Below are 15,806 nucleotides of genomic sequence, written 5' to 3' on the forward strand. Positions count from 1 at the left end.
TTGCACCTAGTTAACACTCATTTAATCCCTGGCACTCCATTTGGCTCCCTAAACACTGCCAAGAGTGATCCCTCTGCACCACTGTGTGTGGTTGAAAGCTCCCTTTCTCCCATACCCTATACCCCATTCTCTACAATAAAAAAAAAAAAAAAGAGGAAAAGGTGTATGCACTATGGCAGTGGAATATTGGGAATTTGGTGGTGAACACAGTGTGGTAGGATACATTTGAAGAGGTGTGAAAATGTATTACTTAAACATACAATCTTGTTAACAAATATAACTTCAATAAAAATAAATTTAAAAAAATTAAAAAGATAAAAGTACATGGAAGAAAATATCAGTATCTCAGAAAAATATTCAGGTATAACCAGAAGCTTGGTTGAAGGTAGTAAGGTAGTGTTCTGGCTTGTTTTAAAATCAATATGCTGGGGATGGAGTAAAATATAGTGGGTAGAACACTTGCTTTGCATGCGGCCGATCTGGATTTGATCCTATCACCCCATATGGATCCTTGAGACCTGCCAAGAGTGATCCCTGAGCACAGAACCAGGAGTAAGCCCTGAACATAGCTGAATATGACTCAAAACCGACATATACGAAAAATGCAATATTCAAGATACACTTGTTAGAAATATAAAATTAATACATTTAGATGTTCAAATTCTACAAATATGGAAAGAGCAAATGAGCTGAAAGACTGAAGATCATGAGCAAATGAGCTTTTTTTAATCTTGAAACTTTTTGGAAATAGCAACTATAAGGATAGTTATGTTGCAGTTTCACAACAGGCACAAGGCTGTTAATATCTCTAGTATTTGTCTCCTAAACTAAATGGAATTAATCCACAAATTAATTCTGAAATTTTGGGTCCCTAAGGTACAAAGGCCATGTCAAAAGAAAATTCTATGTAACAACAACCATCTTAAAAACATTTTAAGAAATTATCCTTAGAACCTTTATCATTTTAAATGTTTTGGCCTATCACTGAAATAAAAATAAATAAATGAGAAAAAAAAAAAGACAGGCTAGGGGCTGGCGAGGTGGCGCTAGAGGTAAGGTGTCTGCCTTGCAAGCGCTAGCCAAGGAAGGACAGTGGTTCGATCCCCTGGCATCCCATATGATCCCCCAAGCCAGAGGCAATTTCTGAGCATTTAGCCAGGAGTAACCTCTGAGCATCAAACGGGTGTGGCCGAAAAACAAAACAAAACAAAAAACAAAAAATAAGTACATTTGGAACCGGAGAAATAGCACAGCGGCGTTTGCCTTGCAAGCAGCCGATCCAGGACCAAAGGTAGTTGGTTCGAATCCCAGTGTCCCATATGGTCCCCCGTGCCTGCCAGGAGCTATTTCTGAGCAGACAGCCAAGGAGTAACCCCTGAGCACCGCCGAGTGTGGCCCAAAAACCAAAAAAAAAAAAAAAGAAAGAAAAAAGAAAAAAAGGCAGGCTTAAGTCAAAACATTGCTCAAAGAAGCTAACAATTACCACATTAGCACAGACAGCAAAAGGCTATAAGCTCCTTCTTCCACCCCATCCCACTTTCTACCACACTTTCCTATTAGAATTCTCTAATATATTTTTAGAACTTTGATTCATTATAATTCTCTACCTTATACAAATAAGCATTAAGTTCAGAAATCACATCTGTGAACTTATTATGGCATGGTTTAAGAAAGTTGTTCAAAATTGTTGAAATAAGGGCCCGGAGAGATAGCACAGTGGCGTTTGCCTTGCAAGCAGCCGATCCAGGACCAAAGGTGGTTGGTTCGAATCCCGGTGTCCCATATGGTCCCCCGTGCCTGCCAGGAGCTATTTCTGAGCAGACAGCCAGGAGTAACCCCTGAGCATCGCCGGGTGTGGCCCAAAAACCAAAAAAAAAAAAAAAAATTGTTGAAATAAATTACAAGAAAATTCAAATGGTAGTTTGGTATATGCTAATAAATATACTTAATTTCACAGCTCTTCCAAACAAAAGAACTATGTATTAACAACACATGAAAAGAGATTTCAAATTATTATAATAGTAAAGATTTTTTAAAGCAACATAAGAGTAAAAATTACATAAAATATATAGCCAGCTCACTTATCTCAGGTACATCTGAGCTGAGTAGACTTTCTGCCTAGCTTTCTCAACGAATGTATGTGTATGCTTATCCTTACCAATGGGGGATTCTGGAGTCAGCCCCATGCTTTGAAGCAAGGCTTCTGCTTCTCTTCTTTTTTTTTCAAGATCTGATTCTTCTTGCATAGGAGCTGCTGCTTCCTTCTTCTGGTCAGTCTAAAATTTTTAAGTTAAAAACTTGTTGACATATGGTATGGAATATTTCTGTATGTAAAAAACTATGTTAAAACAAAGTTCTTAACGGTGTTCTTCTTATAATGTAAAGTATATAAAATATAAATAAATTTTTACATATGCTTTATATATGAAAATATATACTTTATTAAATATATAAAGTAAAAGTAAAAATAAAAATAATCTAAATAAAAAAACAAAACAAAACAAAACAAAATAATCTAAATAAACCCCTAATAGGGGTTTTGAATACAAATTATAGTCACTTAATGATTATCATTCTTGGTAAGGTTCTAGTAGGAAATAGCCAAATGATATTTGGATATCAAGATCCAACTATCCAAGATTAGGATAAACAGATCAAGCCCCAAAGCAAACAAAAAAACAACCAGGAATTTTTGTAGTTAAATTTAAATTTAAAAAGTATTGTATTAAAAAAGTATTTTAATTTTCTGCAGTATGAAATTACTGCTTATGGCCAGTAATTATAAAAGTTTCCCTTGATAGGGGCCGGAGAGATAGCATGGAGGTAAGGCATTTGCCTTGCATGCAGAAGGATGGTGGTTCAAATCCCAGCATCCTATATGGTCCCCTGAGCCTGCAAGGAGTGATTTCTGAGTATAGATCCAGGAGTAATCTCTGAATGCTGCTCGATGTGACACAAAAACCAAAAACCAAAAAAAAAAAAAGAAAGCCTCCTTTGATGGCACAAGAACTTATAAGCTACCAAAAAATTATTTAGGAGGTAACAGATTTTAAAGCAAATAAATAATTTGATTTGTTAAAAAATATGAGCACTTCAAAGTTCTGTTAATGTAACTATATCACAGGACAATTGTCAAAATTTATATCTGTAGGTCTTTATTTAATTTTTTTAACTCCAGATCTTGGTTTCGGAGCAAAAGCACAGTGGGTAGGGCATTTCCCTTGCATGCAGCTGACCTGGGTTTGATCCTGGGCATCCTATATGGTCCCCTACACTCTCTCTCACTCTCTCTCTTTCTCTCTCTCTCCTCTTTCTCTCCTCTCTCTTCTCTCTCTCTCTTTCTCTTCTCTCTCTCTCTCTCTCGTTATGTCAAACTCAGTAGAAATATTTCAATGACTAATTTATAATGAAAGGATATATGAACAAGCCCCCTAATAAATCTATTATACATTTCTATTTTTCAATAAAATCATCTTCTAGACAAATTATATGCAGTTTTTGTAAACAAGCTTATAAATTCAAGCTATTATTCCATGTCTTATAAGCGAGCTAATATAATTCTTTTCTTTATGTAATAAGGATATTACTGAAAAATAAGCTGAACTTTTTATAAAGCAAACCCTAGAAATAAATTAATGTTTACATTAAATATCTTTTTAAGTCAATCTCTCAGTTGTCATTTTCACACACCTAATTTTTTAAATAAGTTTCACTTACAGTGCTATCTTTGCAGTTAAAAAAAACTGTATTTTTCTCTATTTTGAAAGTGTCACATAAAGGTATAATGTATAGATTTAAATAAAATTCAATTATTTTACACTACATGTTTTGGTTTTGATACTACACTCAGTGGTACTGAGTGACTATGTGGTGTTGTGAATCAAATCCAGATCTCCTGCATGCAAAGCATGTACTCCACTTCAGGGTAAGCCTTCTCCCTAACCCCCGAAGTTTACTTTAAAAAAAAAATGAGCTCGGGCTGGAGAGATAGTACAGCGGGGAAGGCACGTGCCTTGCACCCACCCAACCTGGGTTTGATCCCCAGTATCTCATATGATTCCCAGGAGCAACACCAGGAGTAATTCCTGAACACAGAGCCAGGTGTAATCCAAGCACCAATGGTTGTGATCCCTCAAGCAAAAATAAATAAAATAAAACATACTTCCTTTTTTTTCCTTTCTTCTTCTTTCCTCTTCTTTTCTTCTCTGATTTGGGCTAACCGCTGTTTCTTTCGTTCCAATTCCGCCTTTAATTCACTTTTGTCTGACATGTTTGTGACCTTAAAAAAAGCACACAATCAAAATACCTTGGTTAAAAATAAAAGCAGTACCTTTTTTTTTAAACCTTAAAAACCATGTCACTCAATTTAAAAAAATTACATCTAGGAGAACAAACTCTACTTCTAAAATAATGGGAGATAGATTTCTCCAAGGGTTAAGTAAACAAATTAGATGAGTACCGAGTTACCTATAGAACTAGCACACAGAGTAAACTGCTTAATGTTCAAGTGCTCACATTTAACCCAAAAAAAGAGAATATTGTTGTTGTTTTTTAATAACATCAGCACACTAAGGGCACTCTCAAAACTTCAGACCTGGACTGGCATTTTCACAGTTCATAGACTGCATGACAAGGGGGAAAAAAATCTATTACCAGCATCTTGTATATATAGGGTCTTAGACATTTGATATAAGCGCTAAGGGAGGTCTTGGTGCAGGAGTCATAGTAAAGCCAAGTAAACACAAAAAGTTAACCATGACAACCTTCCAAACGTACTTAGGAGAAACTAAGTATGCTTGTAAGCCAGAGCCCACCCAGAAATCGGGTTATCTGGGGTTTCAGGACCGACAGACAGCAGAGCAGGGCCAAGCGCAAGGCCTCAGCTTCCAGAACTGCCAAGTGAGCTTCCATTCTCAAAACTCCGTAAGAGAACTGTGCCTGGAATTGGGGTTCCAACCTCCGCGTTCCTTCCTGTCCCCGCTGCTACCTGCATACACACACAGTGAGGAATCATTGCTCTGAGCTCTGCTCAGTGATGACTTTTATTTATAAAAATGGAGCCAAGCGAAGTCAGGTTAGTCCCGGGAGCTCTGTCTGGGATCAGGGCCAAGAGGGTGCGGTCCCGGATCGGGTGCCTGGAGAAAGTGGGGGGTGGGATCAGAGAACTCCCGACCAGGCTTCAGACTCCACTGCGTGTCGAGAAGAGGATTTGGGGGTGTGTGTCTCCCCAAAAGGCCTTCCAGAATCCCCCACACCTGCCTCTCCTGGCCTTGCTTGAGGCGCTGTAGTCAGCAGGAGCTGCCCAGGCACCCAGGAGGTCCCGGAGTGAGAGAAACGGAGCAGAGACCTTCAGGGAGGAGTGGGGCCACCCACCTGTCAAAGGACGGGATGGGAGAAAAAAGTTCACCCGCCAGCGACCTGCCCGGAAAGTCCACTCGGCCTTCGCCCCCAGAGCGAGCAGCCGCCGCCACCCCAAGCCGCTTCCCGGAGCACACAAAGAGGGACGGGCGGTGGCTGGTACGGCGAGCGCGTAGGGACAAAAATCATCAGGCGTTCTTAGCGTGCATTCGGGATTTGCAGCCACGCTTTGGGGTGTCTTTGCCTTGATTTACCTGTGTGGTGCAGAAGCCGAGAGGTGACGCAAAAGAATCGGGAGCCCAGAGATTCTCGATTTGTCAAGACTAACTCCCAATATCCGAGACTGGGAAAGCAACACCCTACCCTACCCTAGCAGTCCGAGTGACGTGACTCGAGAGAACTACAAGTCCCAGTTCCAAAGAGGGAAATTGTGTTTGCGAGCGTTGCATTCTGGGAGTTGTGGTCCCTGGTGATTGCAAAAGATGCTGGGATCTGTAGTGTTTCTTGGTTTCCTAGAGGCTTCTTCCCTTCCAGATTGCAAAAATGACCTTCTAGCACTCATTTTTTTTAAATATCTTTATTTAAACACCTTGATTACAAATATGACTGTAGTTGGGTTTCAGTCATGTAAAGAACACCCCCCTTCACCAGTGCAACATTCCCATTACCAATATCCCAAATCTCCCTCCTCCAACCCCACCCCTGACTGTGCTTTAGACAAGCTTTCTACTTCCTTCATTCATTCACTTTATTATGATAGTTCTGAATGTAGTTATTTCTCTAACTGCACTCATTACTCTTTTTGGTGAGCTTCATATTGTGAGCTGGACCTTCTAGCCCCCCTCTCTTTTGTCTCTGAAAATTATTGTAAAAAATGTCTTATTTTTCTTAAAACCCATAGATGAGGGATACTATTCTGCGTCTATCTATCTCCCTCTGACTTATTTAACTCAGCATAATAGATTCTATGTATATCCATGTATAGGAAAATTTCATGACTTCATCTCTCCTGACGGCTGCATAATATTCCATTGTGTATATGTACCACAGTTTCTTTAGCCATTTATCTGTTGAAGGGCATCTTGGTTGTTTCCAGAGTCTGGCTATTGTAAATAGTGGTTTTTGTGTTTGGGGGCCACAACTGGAGGTGCTCAGGGCTTACTCCTTACTATGTGCCCAAGGATCAATTCTAGTGGGTTAGGGGCACCACAATAGAGAACAAACCCTCATAGCCACATGTAAGGCTAATGTCCTACCTGCTGAACCTTATACCGCCCCCAGCACTCATCTTTAATGCATTTCCTTCATTGGTCAGTGTTCACAGTGTTCTTAAAAGTTAAGTTTTAAGATTTTTTTGATTTTTTTATTTTAACACTGTGATTACAAACATAATTGTAGTTGAGTTTCAGTCATAATAAGAACACACTCCCCCTCACCATGCAATCTTCCCATCACCAATGCCCCAGCTCTTCCATCCCCACATGTCTTATTTGCTCAGAGAAAGTTGCAGTGCACAAGGACTACAACTTGAAACGCCATTATTCAACTAAACATGTGGAAAAATGTGAAAAATATTAAGGAAATGAGAGAGCCAAGCAGGTTGTCAGTCTTAAAGCATGTCTAATGAGGCAACAAGATTTCTTCAAGAAAGCAACCAAAGAGAATGTTGCATCAGTCAAAGCTAGTTACATGGTTAGTGAGATGACTGCTAAGGCAGGAAAACCATTCACAGGAGAGTTTGTTAAAAAATGCATGTTACAGGCTGCAAGTATTATCTGTCTGGAAAAGAAAGGTCAGTTTAGCAAAATCAGCCTTTCTGCTAACACAGTGGCAGAGCGCATTTCTGACATGTCAAGTGACATTTATCATCAACTGTGTGAGAAAGCCAAATGTTTTGATGCATACTCAGTTGCTCTTGAAGAGGGCACAGATATAACAGACACTGCGCAGCTCACAATTTATGTCCGTGGTGTTGATTGCAATTTTGAGTTGACAGAGGAGCTGCTCACAATAATTCCAATGCATGGCCAGACCACCACTAATGAGATGTTTCGGCATCTGTGTGATGCCACTGAGAATGCAGGAAGAGGTTTGTTGGAATAATAACCAATGGAGCACCATTGATGACAGGGAAGAAAAATGGACTGTTAGTATTTGTTCAAAAAAAAACTTGAAGAGGAGGGTGTAGAGAAGGCCATTGCTCTTCACTGTATTATCCATCAGCAGGCCCTTTACAGTAAATGCCTGCCGTGTGACAATGTAATGTCTGTTGTGAAATGCATCAACCAAATCAGATCCAGGGGCTTAAAGCACAGGAGGTTCTGTGCCTTTTTAGAGAAAATGGAGTCAGAATATGGAGATGTGCTCTATTTCACCGAGGTACGTTGGCTCAGCAGGGGAAATGTCCTGAAAAGATTTTTTGAGTTGAGAGAAGAAGTGAAAGCCTTCATGGAGAAAGATGAGAATGCTGTTTCTGAGTTGAGTGATCACAAATGGCACATGGACTTAGCTTTTCTTGTTGACATCACACATAAGCTGAATGTACTAAACAAGATGTTACAAGGCCCGGGGCAGCTTATCAGTGCTGCCTATGACAACGTGAGAGCATTCTCCACAAAACTTGTGTTACGGAAATCCCAGCTCTCTCAGACAAACCTTTGCTATTTCCCAGCATGCAAGGAACTTGTGGATGCAGGCATACCATTCAGTGGTGAGGAATATGTTGATACTATTTTTGAGCTAGAGAAGGAATTTGATCACAGATTTGCAGACTTCAAAAAGCACAGAACCACTTTCCAAATTTTTGTGGACCCCTTTTCCTTTGATGTGCAAAGTGCCCCTCCTGTGCTTCAAATGGAGCTCATTGACCTGCAATGCAACTCTGATCTCAAAGTCAAGTTCAGGGAGATTAGTGGAAAGGCAGACATGCATGGGCAATTTTTGAGAGAATTGCCTTCCAGCTTCCCTGAGCTTTCCCGAATGTTCAAACGCACCACGTGCCTTTTTGGGAGCACATATTTGTGTGAAAAGTTATTCTCCACGTTGAACTTCAATAAGTCAAAGTACAGGTCCAGACTTAATGATAATCATCTTTAAGCCATACTGAGGGTCTCAACTGCTTCCTCTCTAAAGCCAAATGTGGTTCAGATTTGTGAGAAGAAGCGCTGTCAAGCCTCTGGCAGCAAGGAATAGGCAAACGATGCCATGTTCAGAAGAAGTGTTCATGATCTTCACTCAATGCTCTATTCATGTTCAGAAGAAATAATTAAAACTGTTAATAATGACGTTTGAGGACTTTTTTTTTTTTTTTTTGCAAAATCCCTTATGCGGCACTGCCTCACCCCAACTTTGCCTCCTGTGGCCCCCAGGTAAATTGAGTTAGAGACCCCTGGGGTAGAGTGTTATATTCAGAGCTGAAATGTATCTCTTTGTCTACAAGCACAGGTAGGTGTGGCTCCAGGTACCCACCCCCAGCCCAAATGAAATACATTCTTCCAATACATCCTTTAAAAAAAATTGGGGGGGGGGAGCATACCTGACAGTGCTCAGAACTGACTCTCTGCCCAGGGATCACGTCTGAAGGACTTGGGGGACTGTATCAGTGCTGAGAATCAAACCTGAATTGGCCATATGCAAGGCAAAAACACTTCCTACTGGCCCTTCCAATATATTCTTTTTTTCTTTCTTTTTTTTTTCGGGCCACACCCGTTTGATGCTCAGGGGTTACTCCTGACTAAGTGCTCAGAAATTGCCCCTGGCTTGGGGGCTTGGGGGGACCATATGGGACATCGGGGGATCGAACCCTGGTCCTTCCTTGGCTAGCGCTTGTGAGGCAGACACCTTACCTCTAGCGCCACCTCTCCGCCCCCCCCCAATATATTCTTATCATGAATTTTTAGCCTGAAATGTTAGCACCTGGATGGTTCATAGAAACATGAACTGAATATTTATTTAAAAGTTTGTGTGAAGGGGCTGGAGAGATAGCATGGAGGTGGGGCGTTTGTCTTTCATGCAAAAGGACGGTGGTTCAAATCCTGGCATGCCATATGGTCCCCTGAGCCTGCCAGGAGCGATTTCTGAGCACAGAGCCAGGAGTAACCCCTGAGCACTGCAGGGTGTGACCCAAAAACCAAAAACTAAAAAAAAAAAAAAAAAAAAAAGTTTGTGTGAAGGCCCAGGGATAAGCCCAATTGATAGTAAGCATGTGTGAGGCCATGAATTCCATCTGGCTCCAGCTGGTCACACACATGCTGAATGTGATCCTGGCAGCACTTCCTTTTTGGGATCTTCTTATGCCTCAACAGTGTGTGACCTGCACATTCCACCACTTATCAAAGCTGAAAGTGTGAAGTCTCTGGCAAATACTGTAACAAAGTGTCTGATTGCAACACACACACACACACACACACACACACACACACACACACACACACACACACACATCCTTCAGCTATCACAACAGCAAAGGGAAGGAGGGAAATAAATAAGTAAATAAATAGAATAAATAAGCTGTCCCACACTACTTGACATGCTCTGAAATGACTGAAGAAAGCAAACATGAATCTGTGTAGAAACTCATTCTTCTTCTAGGCTTCAAAGAATTCCACAGAGTAAATTTAAAAAAAAAGTATGCTGAAAACTTACACAAAAAGAAAGAGCTAACCAAAAAAAAAAAAGCATTAGATAGCATTTTAAGGTTCATAATTTGAAATTCTCAGACAGAATATGATTACACAAATGTGATCAACATGCTAAAAAAAAGGGAGGACTAAAATATGACCAAGAAAAAGATTTGAAAAAGGGACATATTTTTCTAGAGTTTTTAGCAGTTCAGCTGCCTAGAATTCCATTTTTCAAAGCTTTTAAAATTAATGACTTAAATAAAAAACAGTCACTGAATGAACTGAACATACAGAACAAAGTTAAAGAAAGCCTCATGCCTGTTTACTCAGGCATGAGGGGTACAGTTCTTTGGCATTTCCCTACCTTCCTTCAGTCACAAGGCTAGGAACAAGGCTAGTTACTTGAAATCCACATTTTCCATTCTAGCAGACACACACAGCACCAGGGATTCAGAAATTCTCAGCTCAAACAATCTCAAGTCTGTTTCTGTTTCCGTAAGCAGAATGCTCCCCCAGAGCTCTCTCCTGGGGGCAGACTACACCTTGGGATGGTGACCAAGAAATGAATCTTTGGGACTGTGGGTGAAATTTGAGTTTTCAGGTTGGGTGCTTATATATATATACACTTGATGGACCTTGCCTTATAGTTGGAGAGAGAGAGAGAGAGAGAGAGAGAGAGAGAGAGAGAGAGAGAGAGAGAGAGAGAGAGAGAGAGAGAGAGAGAGAGACAAGGGTTTGCAGTTGTGGTTAGAAGTACTGCTCTGGGCTGGAACAATAGCACATGGATAGGACATTTGCCTTGCACTCTGCCGACCCTGGTTTGTTCTACGGCATCCCATATAGTCTGAATGACTCCTGAGTGCAGAGCCAGGAGTAACCCCTGAACACCGCTGGATGTGCCCCTCAAAAAAAGGGAAAAAAGAAGTCTTCCTATTAGAGTGTTATAGACCAAACAGAATGCTGCATTCCCTAGAATTCAAACTTCAAAACAGGTCTTTGTCAAGAGAGGACAATGAAATGTATTTTGTTTAACTCTTTTGTTTGCTTGTTTCTAACACTTAATTTATTTGGGGTTGTTTTGTTTGCTTGTTTCTAACACTTAATTTATTTGGGGTTGTTTCTTTAGCAGGGATGCCCAGGCAATATGTGGGGTCCTTGATGGCCACTCCTCTCATTCCTCAGCCAGTTAGCCAGGTGGTTCAGTGATGGAGCCTGAGGTTTTGAAGCTGCTCAGACCCTGTCCAGTCAGGAATCATAGGGCCATCCTGGCAAAGCTAGGGGCCTCCAAGGCTGCTACTGGTAATGCTCAGAAGGCCAAGTGGTGGTAGAGTTCAAGCCTAGGTTGGTAGGTCCAATACTAGCTCCAATACTCTCTCTTAATTTTTTTTCTTTTTTTTAATCTCAGAAAATTAATCATTTATTATAAAACATTTACTCTCCTGGGGTCAAAGAGATAGCACAGCGGTATGGCATTTGCCTTGCACGCTGCTGACCCAGGACAAATGGTGCTTTGAATCCTGGCATCCCGTATGATCCCCTGTATCTGCCAGGCATGATTTCTGAGCGAAGAGCCAGGAGTAACCCCTGAGCGTCACCAGGTATGACCAAAAACCAGCCAACCAACCAACCAAACAAAAAATATTTACTCTCCTGCTACTTAATAAGGTTATTATGAGATAAGTATAAAAATTAATGGGCAAAGGTAATTTAAAGAAACTTTGACATATATAAAGATCTGATAAAATTCCCTAGAAATAAAGGTATTTGGGTGACAGGAAATAAAATAGCATCCTATCATCACAGGGAATAAAATAATAAAAATGAAAACCCAATATGTATCATAATTTAATATGTGAAAATATTGGAAGTGGGAACATTATTTTAAAATTTTTATTGACTTTTGGTTTTGGGGCCTTTTGGTTTGGGGCCTGCACCCATTGATCCTCAGGGGTTACTCCTACTCCTGGCTCTAAACTCAGGACTTACTCCTGACACTGTTTAGGATGCCGGGATCAGTCGCATGCAAGACAAGTACCCTACCTTCTGACTATCTCTCCAATTCTGAGAACATTATTTTTAATCTTTACAGATAGAAAATTAAAAGAGAAAGAGAAATGTTGCATAGCAAGTGGTGATAGGGGTTACATAGAAAAATAAATCAGAGTAACAGTTAGTTGGAGTGTGACTAAGATATCACTTAGGTATGTAGACAAAGTATTTTTTTGGAAGGAGGAGAATAAATGGAATGTGTTGAATGATAGAATGAGAGACAGTTTTAAGTGTGGAGAACCTGAGATATGTTTTTTTTTGGGGGGGGGAAATGTTGTGATTTTTTTAATTTAGTTTTTGTTTTGTTTTGTTTTGTTTTATTTCTGTTCTTGGGTCACACCCTGCTATACTCAGGAATTACTCCTGGCCAGCTCAGGAAATCACATGGAATGCAGAGGATCAAACACAGATTGGTCATGTGCAAGGCAAGTGTACTATTACTCCAACCTCAGAAGTGATTTTTTTAAATATATTTTTATTTAAGTAACATGATCATAGTTGGGTTACAGTCACAAACAGAACTGCCCCCTTCACCAGTGTAACATTCCCCCTCTCCCCTTCCCGTCCCTTACCTGTATTCGAGACAGGCATTCTACTACAGTAATTTGTTTTTAAGTTCAGTAAATTGTATTTTTTTCCTTAAAGGATAAGAGTAAAAAAATATAGTAAAGGTGTGATAGTGGCAATCGCCATTGTTTGCATAGATCCAGAAAAATGGGGAAAATGGAAAAAAAAACCTTGATCTGATTACAAAAAGGCCTCACCCCAGATGTTTATTGGCATAAGACCAACTCTGGGTTCCAGGCATACCAGTCTGTCCAACCCGAGTCATTCTCCATGGTCCCGGTGAAACTTTTTCACACTTTAGCTATTGTTGGTATCAGATTCTTATATTTAAAGATTCTGGATTCTGTGCATTTCTTTCATCGATGTCAGGCTGATGTGAAGCATCCTCTAGTTTCAGCATACCATTAAATGTGGAGCGATCTGTCCTGCAACCAGGCTGTTGCTGAGTTGTCTGGGTGTTGAGAGCACTCTTTGGAGTAAGTCAATGCCAAAGCAGTGGTAGGTCTTCCCTGGTAGAGGCTTGGATCCTGGTAATGTTATAGACAATTGTAGTTGTTTCCATAGATGGTATCCATTGTTCAGGTGTGTGTGGGCAATGCCCATTCTTCTGAGGCCTGAACCAAATCATTATGCCAATGTTCAGGGTATAAGGCCTAATTGCATTACCAAATTTGTGTTCCCATCTCTATTAGATAAGAATTTGTTTGCATATGTATTATTTTCCCATTTTAATGTGCCTATGCAAAAGAGAAGCAATGCCACAAGATATTGTTGGTGCATCTGGGGACCGACGAATAAAGTCCAACATTACCCGTAACTTGGTTCAAACATGAAATCTATACAGAGATACTCTTTTACCAGTCTTGCTTATAAAATAGATCTCAAAGGGGGAAAATCAAACAATCATATAACAAAACCAGTGGGCAAAATTGTCACTATATGAAGATGTTCTAAAAGAGTTATAGATATTAAGGGAATACATCTGAGATATACAAAGGAGATACACGTGTCCCTTCTATGTTTTAGAAATAGTCAAGAGGGAGGGTGCTGTTTCTGAGACACTTTGGTCTGTGATTTGGACAAGCGAAGAGCACATGGAGCCATGTCCTCCCTGTGTTGCCTGCTGAAGCTTCAGACTCCCCGAGAGGTGTTTGCTTCCTAATTGCTGGAAGTTGGAAGTTCACCAGTCCCCTCCCAGCTCCTTGCAGGAACTAGGAAGCCTGGGGTCTCTTTTAAATTGCACCTAGCCAGAACCCACTTGCTGGGACCCTGAGTAGGTGTCCAGTAATAACCCTGGGGACCGGAAGAAAGGAGAGAGAAGGCTGTGGGGGGTAGCTGAGGCTGCATTTCCCCCTTAGCTTGGCCAAAAAACCTACAGCATGGAGCCTTGCCATGACGTGTTGCCTGCTGAAGCTTCAGACTCCACCCAAAAAATTACTGTGAAAGATATGTAATCCACCTTGGCCAAAACAAAAATCATTAGTACAGAAAAATGGTTAAATGTGGGGTAACAGGGGCCGGGCGGTGGCGCTAAAGGTAAGGTGCCTGCCTTGCCTGCGCTAGCCTTGGACGGACCGCGGTTCGATCCCCCGGTGTCCCATATGGTCCCCCAAGCCAGGAGCAACTTCTGAGCACATAGCCAGGAGTAACCCCTGAGCGTTACTGGGTGTGGCCCAAAAACCAAAAAAAAAAAAAAAAAATGTGGGGTAACAGGAGATGGGAGTGAGGGAGGAAAGGAATAAAATGAGCTCCTGGACGGATTTCAGATTATGACAAACAGATGAAACACAATGATATCCAAATATTTGTCAATATGTTCCGCGCAGGGCTAGCGCCCCTGCGCTGTTTCACAATGGAAAGGTTTAGTAAGGAAACTTCCCTGGTAATTCCTGAAGCCAGAACCTATTGTGCTGCTATTCCCACCTCACTGGCTTGCCCAGGCATGTGACCCAGGGGAAGCCTTGGAATTCCGGAGGAAGGAGGTAGAGAGGTGCTGGGGTGACCCATATCCCGCACCCCTTTCTAGGCCTGGTTAAAGAGGCCTTTGGCATGGCGGAAGGCTGCCAAACACCATGCTGGCAGAACCTCCCGGCTCTCAGGAAGGAAGGAGATCCTTCCCGAGCTAGAAGGCCGGAATGTCAGAGCCCCCACCCACCGTAGACCCTCCCTTTGGAGCCGGGAGGGAAATGGGGAAAGCCTAGGGAAACCAATAAGCTCCTCCAAGAGACCCACCTTGCTGGCTTGCCCAGGCATGTGGCATGTGGCTCCTGGCTTGGGGCACCATATAGGACAATGGGGATGGAACCCAGGCCCATCCTGGGTCAGGCACTTGCAAAGAAAATGCCCTGCCACTGTGCTATTGCTCCAGCCCCATGGGGAAAAATGTTTTTGACTAGCTTGAGGTGCAGCAAGTAAAGAGTGGGAGATTGCAGCAGAGTAAATAGAAGATGTTGGGTATAGAAGGATGATGAGTGGAGCAAGACTGTAGATTCATACTCAACCTGATTTCTAACTGTATTATTATGTAACATGTGGTTTTCCTTTTGTAATTTTTCCTGGTTCCAATAAATATTAGAGCCAAGCCTTGAGAAAAAATGTGTATTAGAATATAGCATTAAATTATTTTGAATGCAAAATATGTATATTTAAAAATAAAATTAATAAGAAAAATTTATAAACATGGAGGATGAGAAAGATCTAACAGGCATCTACTGAAATTCTATTAGAGATAAGGAAAGAGGGGCCATTTTAAAAGACAATTTGTTGATTCCAGAAACATATATAGAAGGTAAGTTATTTGCATTAAATGCAATTGGCATCCATATGGCCCTCTGTGTCCACCAAGAGTGACCTCTAAGCACAAAGCCAGAAATAAGCCTTGAGATTAGTCAGGTGTGACCCAAAACAACAACAAAAAGATAATTTGTCTTCAATAGATGAAAATCACTAGCCTTCAGAACAAGAATTCCATTTAGTTGCAAAGGGGATAAATGAAAAAGAAACAGGATTTAGCACAGTAGAAAGAAACTGTATAAAGGAAAAATATAACAGGGCCAGAGAGATATTACAAGGTTTAAGGGTTAAGGATTTGCTCTGCATGCAGCTGATCCATGTTCAATCTCCTATACTGCATATGGTCCTCTGAGCATGTTACAATGAGTGGCCTGGGCAAATATACCCGAGCCTCATTTAAAAAATGTCTTTTGAATA

General features: G+C 41.0%; 1 protein-coding gene across 4 annotated transcripts in view; it reads right to left on the reverse strand.

The window, feature by feature from the left end:
- The window catches only part of DYNC1I2 (dynein cytoplasmic 1 intermediate chain 2), a 64,478-nt gene extending 58,765 nt beyond the window's left edge, over nucleotides 1–5,713 (reverse strand). For 3 of the 4 annotated variants that reach the window (XM_049773417.1, XM_049773415.1, XM_049773418.1), the window contains exons 1-3: nucleotides 5,374–5,493; nucleotides 4,163–4,279; nucleotides 2,159–2,276 (exon numbers count right to left, since the gene is read on the reverse strand). In XM_049773417.1, the coding sequence (XP_049629374.1) occupies nucleotides 2,159–2,276; nucleotides 4,163–4,270 (226 nt within the window). In that variant the 5' untranslated portion in view covers nucleotides 4,271–4,279; nucleotides 5,374–5,493. Of the gene's footprint in view, nucleotides 1–2,158; nucleotides 2,277–4,162; nucleotides 4,280–5,373; nucleotides 5,494–5,612 lie in introns of those variants that run through there. The other variant, XM_049773416.1, reaches the window with a different exon arrangement.
- Nucleotides 5,714–15,806: the final 10,093 nt, after the last annotated feature.

This window comes from Suncus etruscus, chromosome 5, assembly GCF_024139225.1.
Source record: "Suncus etruscus isolate mSunEtr1 chromosome 5, mSunEtr1.pri.cur, whole genome shotgun sequence".
In the NCBI taxonomy this organism is placed as follows: Eukaryota; Metazoa; Chordata; class Mammalia; order Eulipotyphla; family Soricidae; genus Suncus; species Suncus etruscus.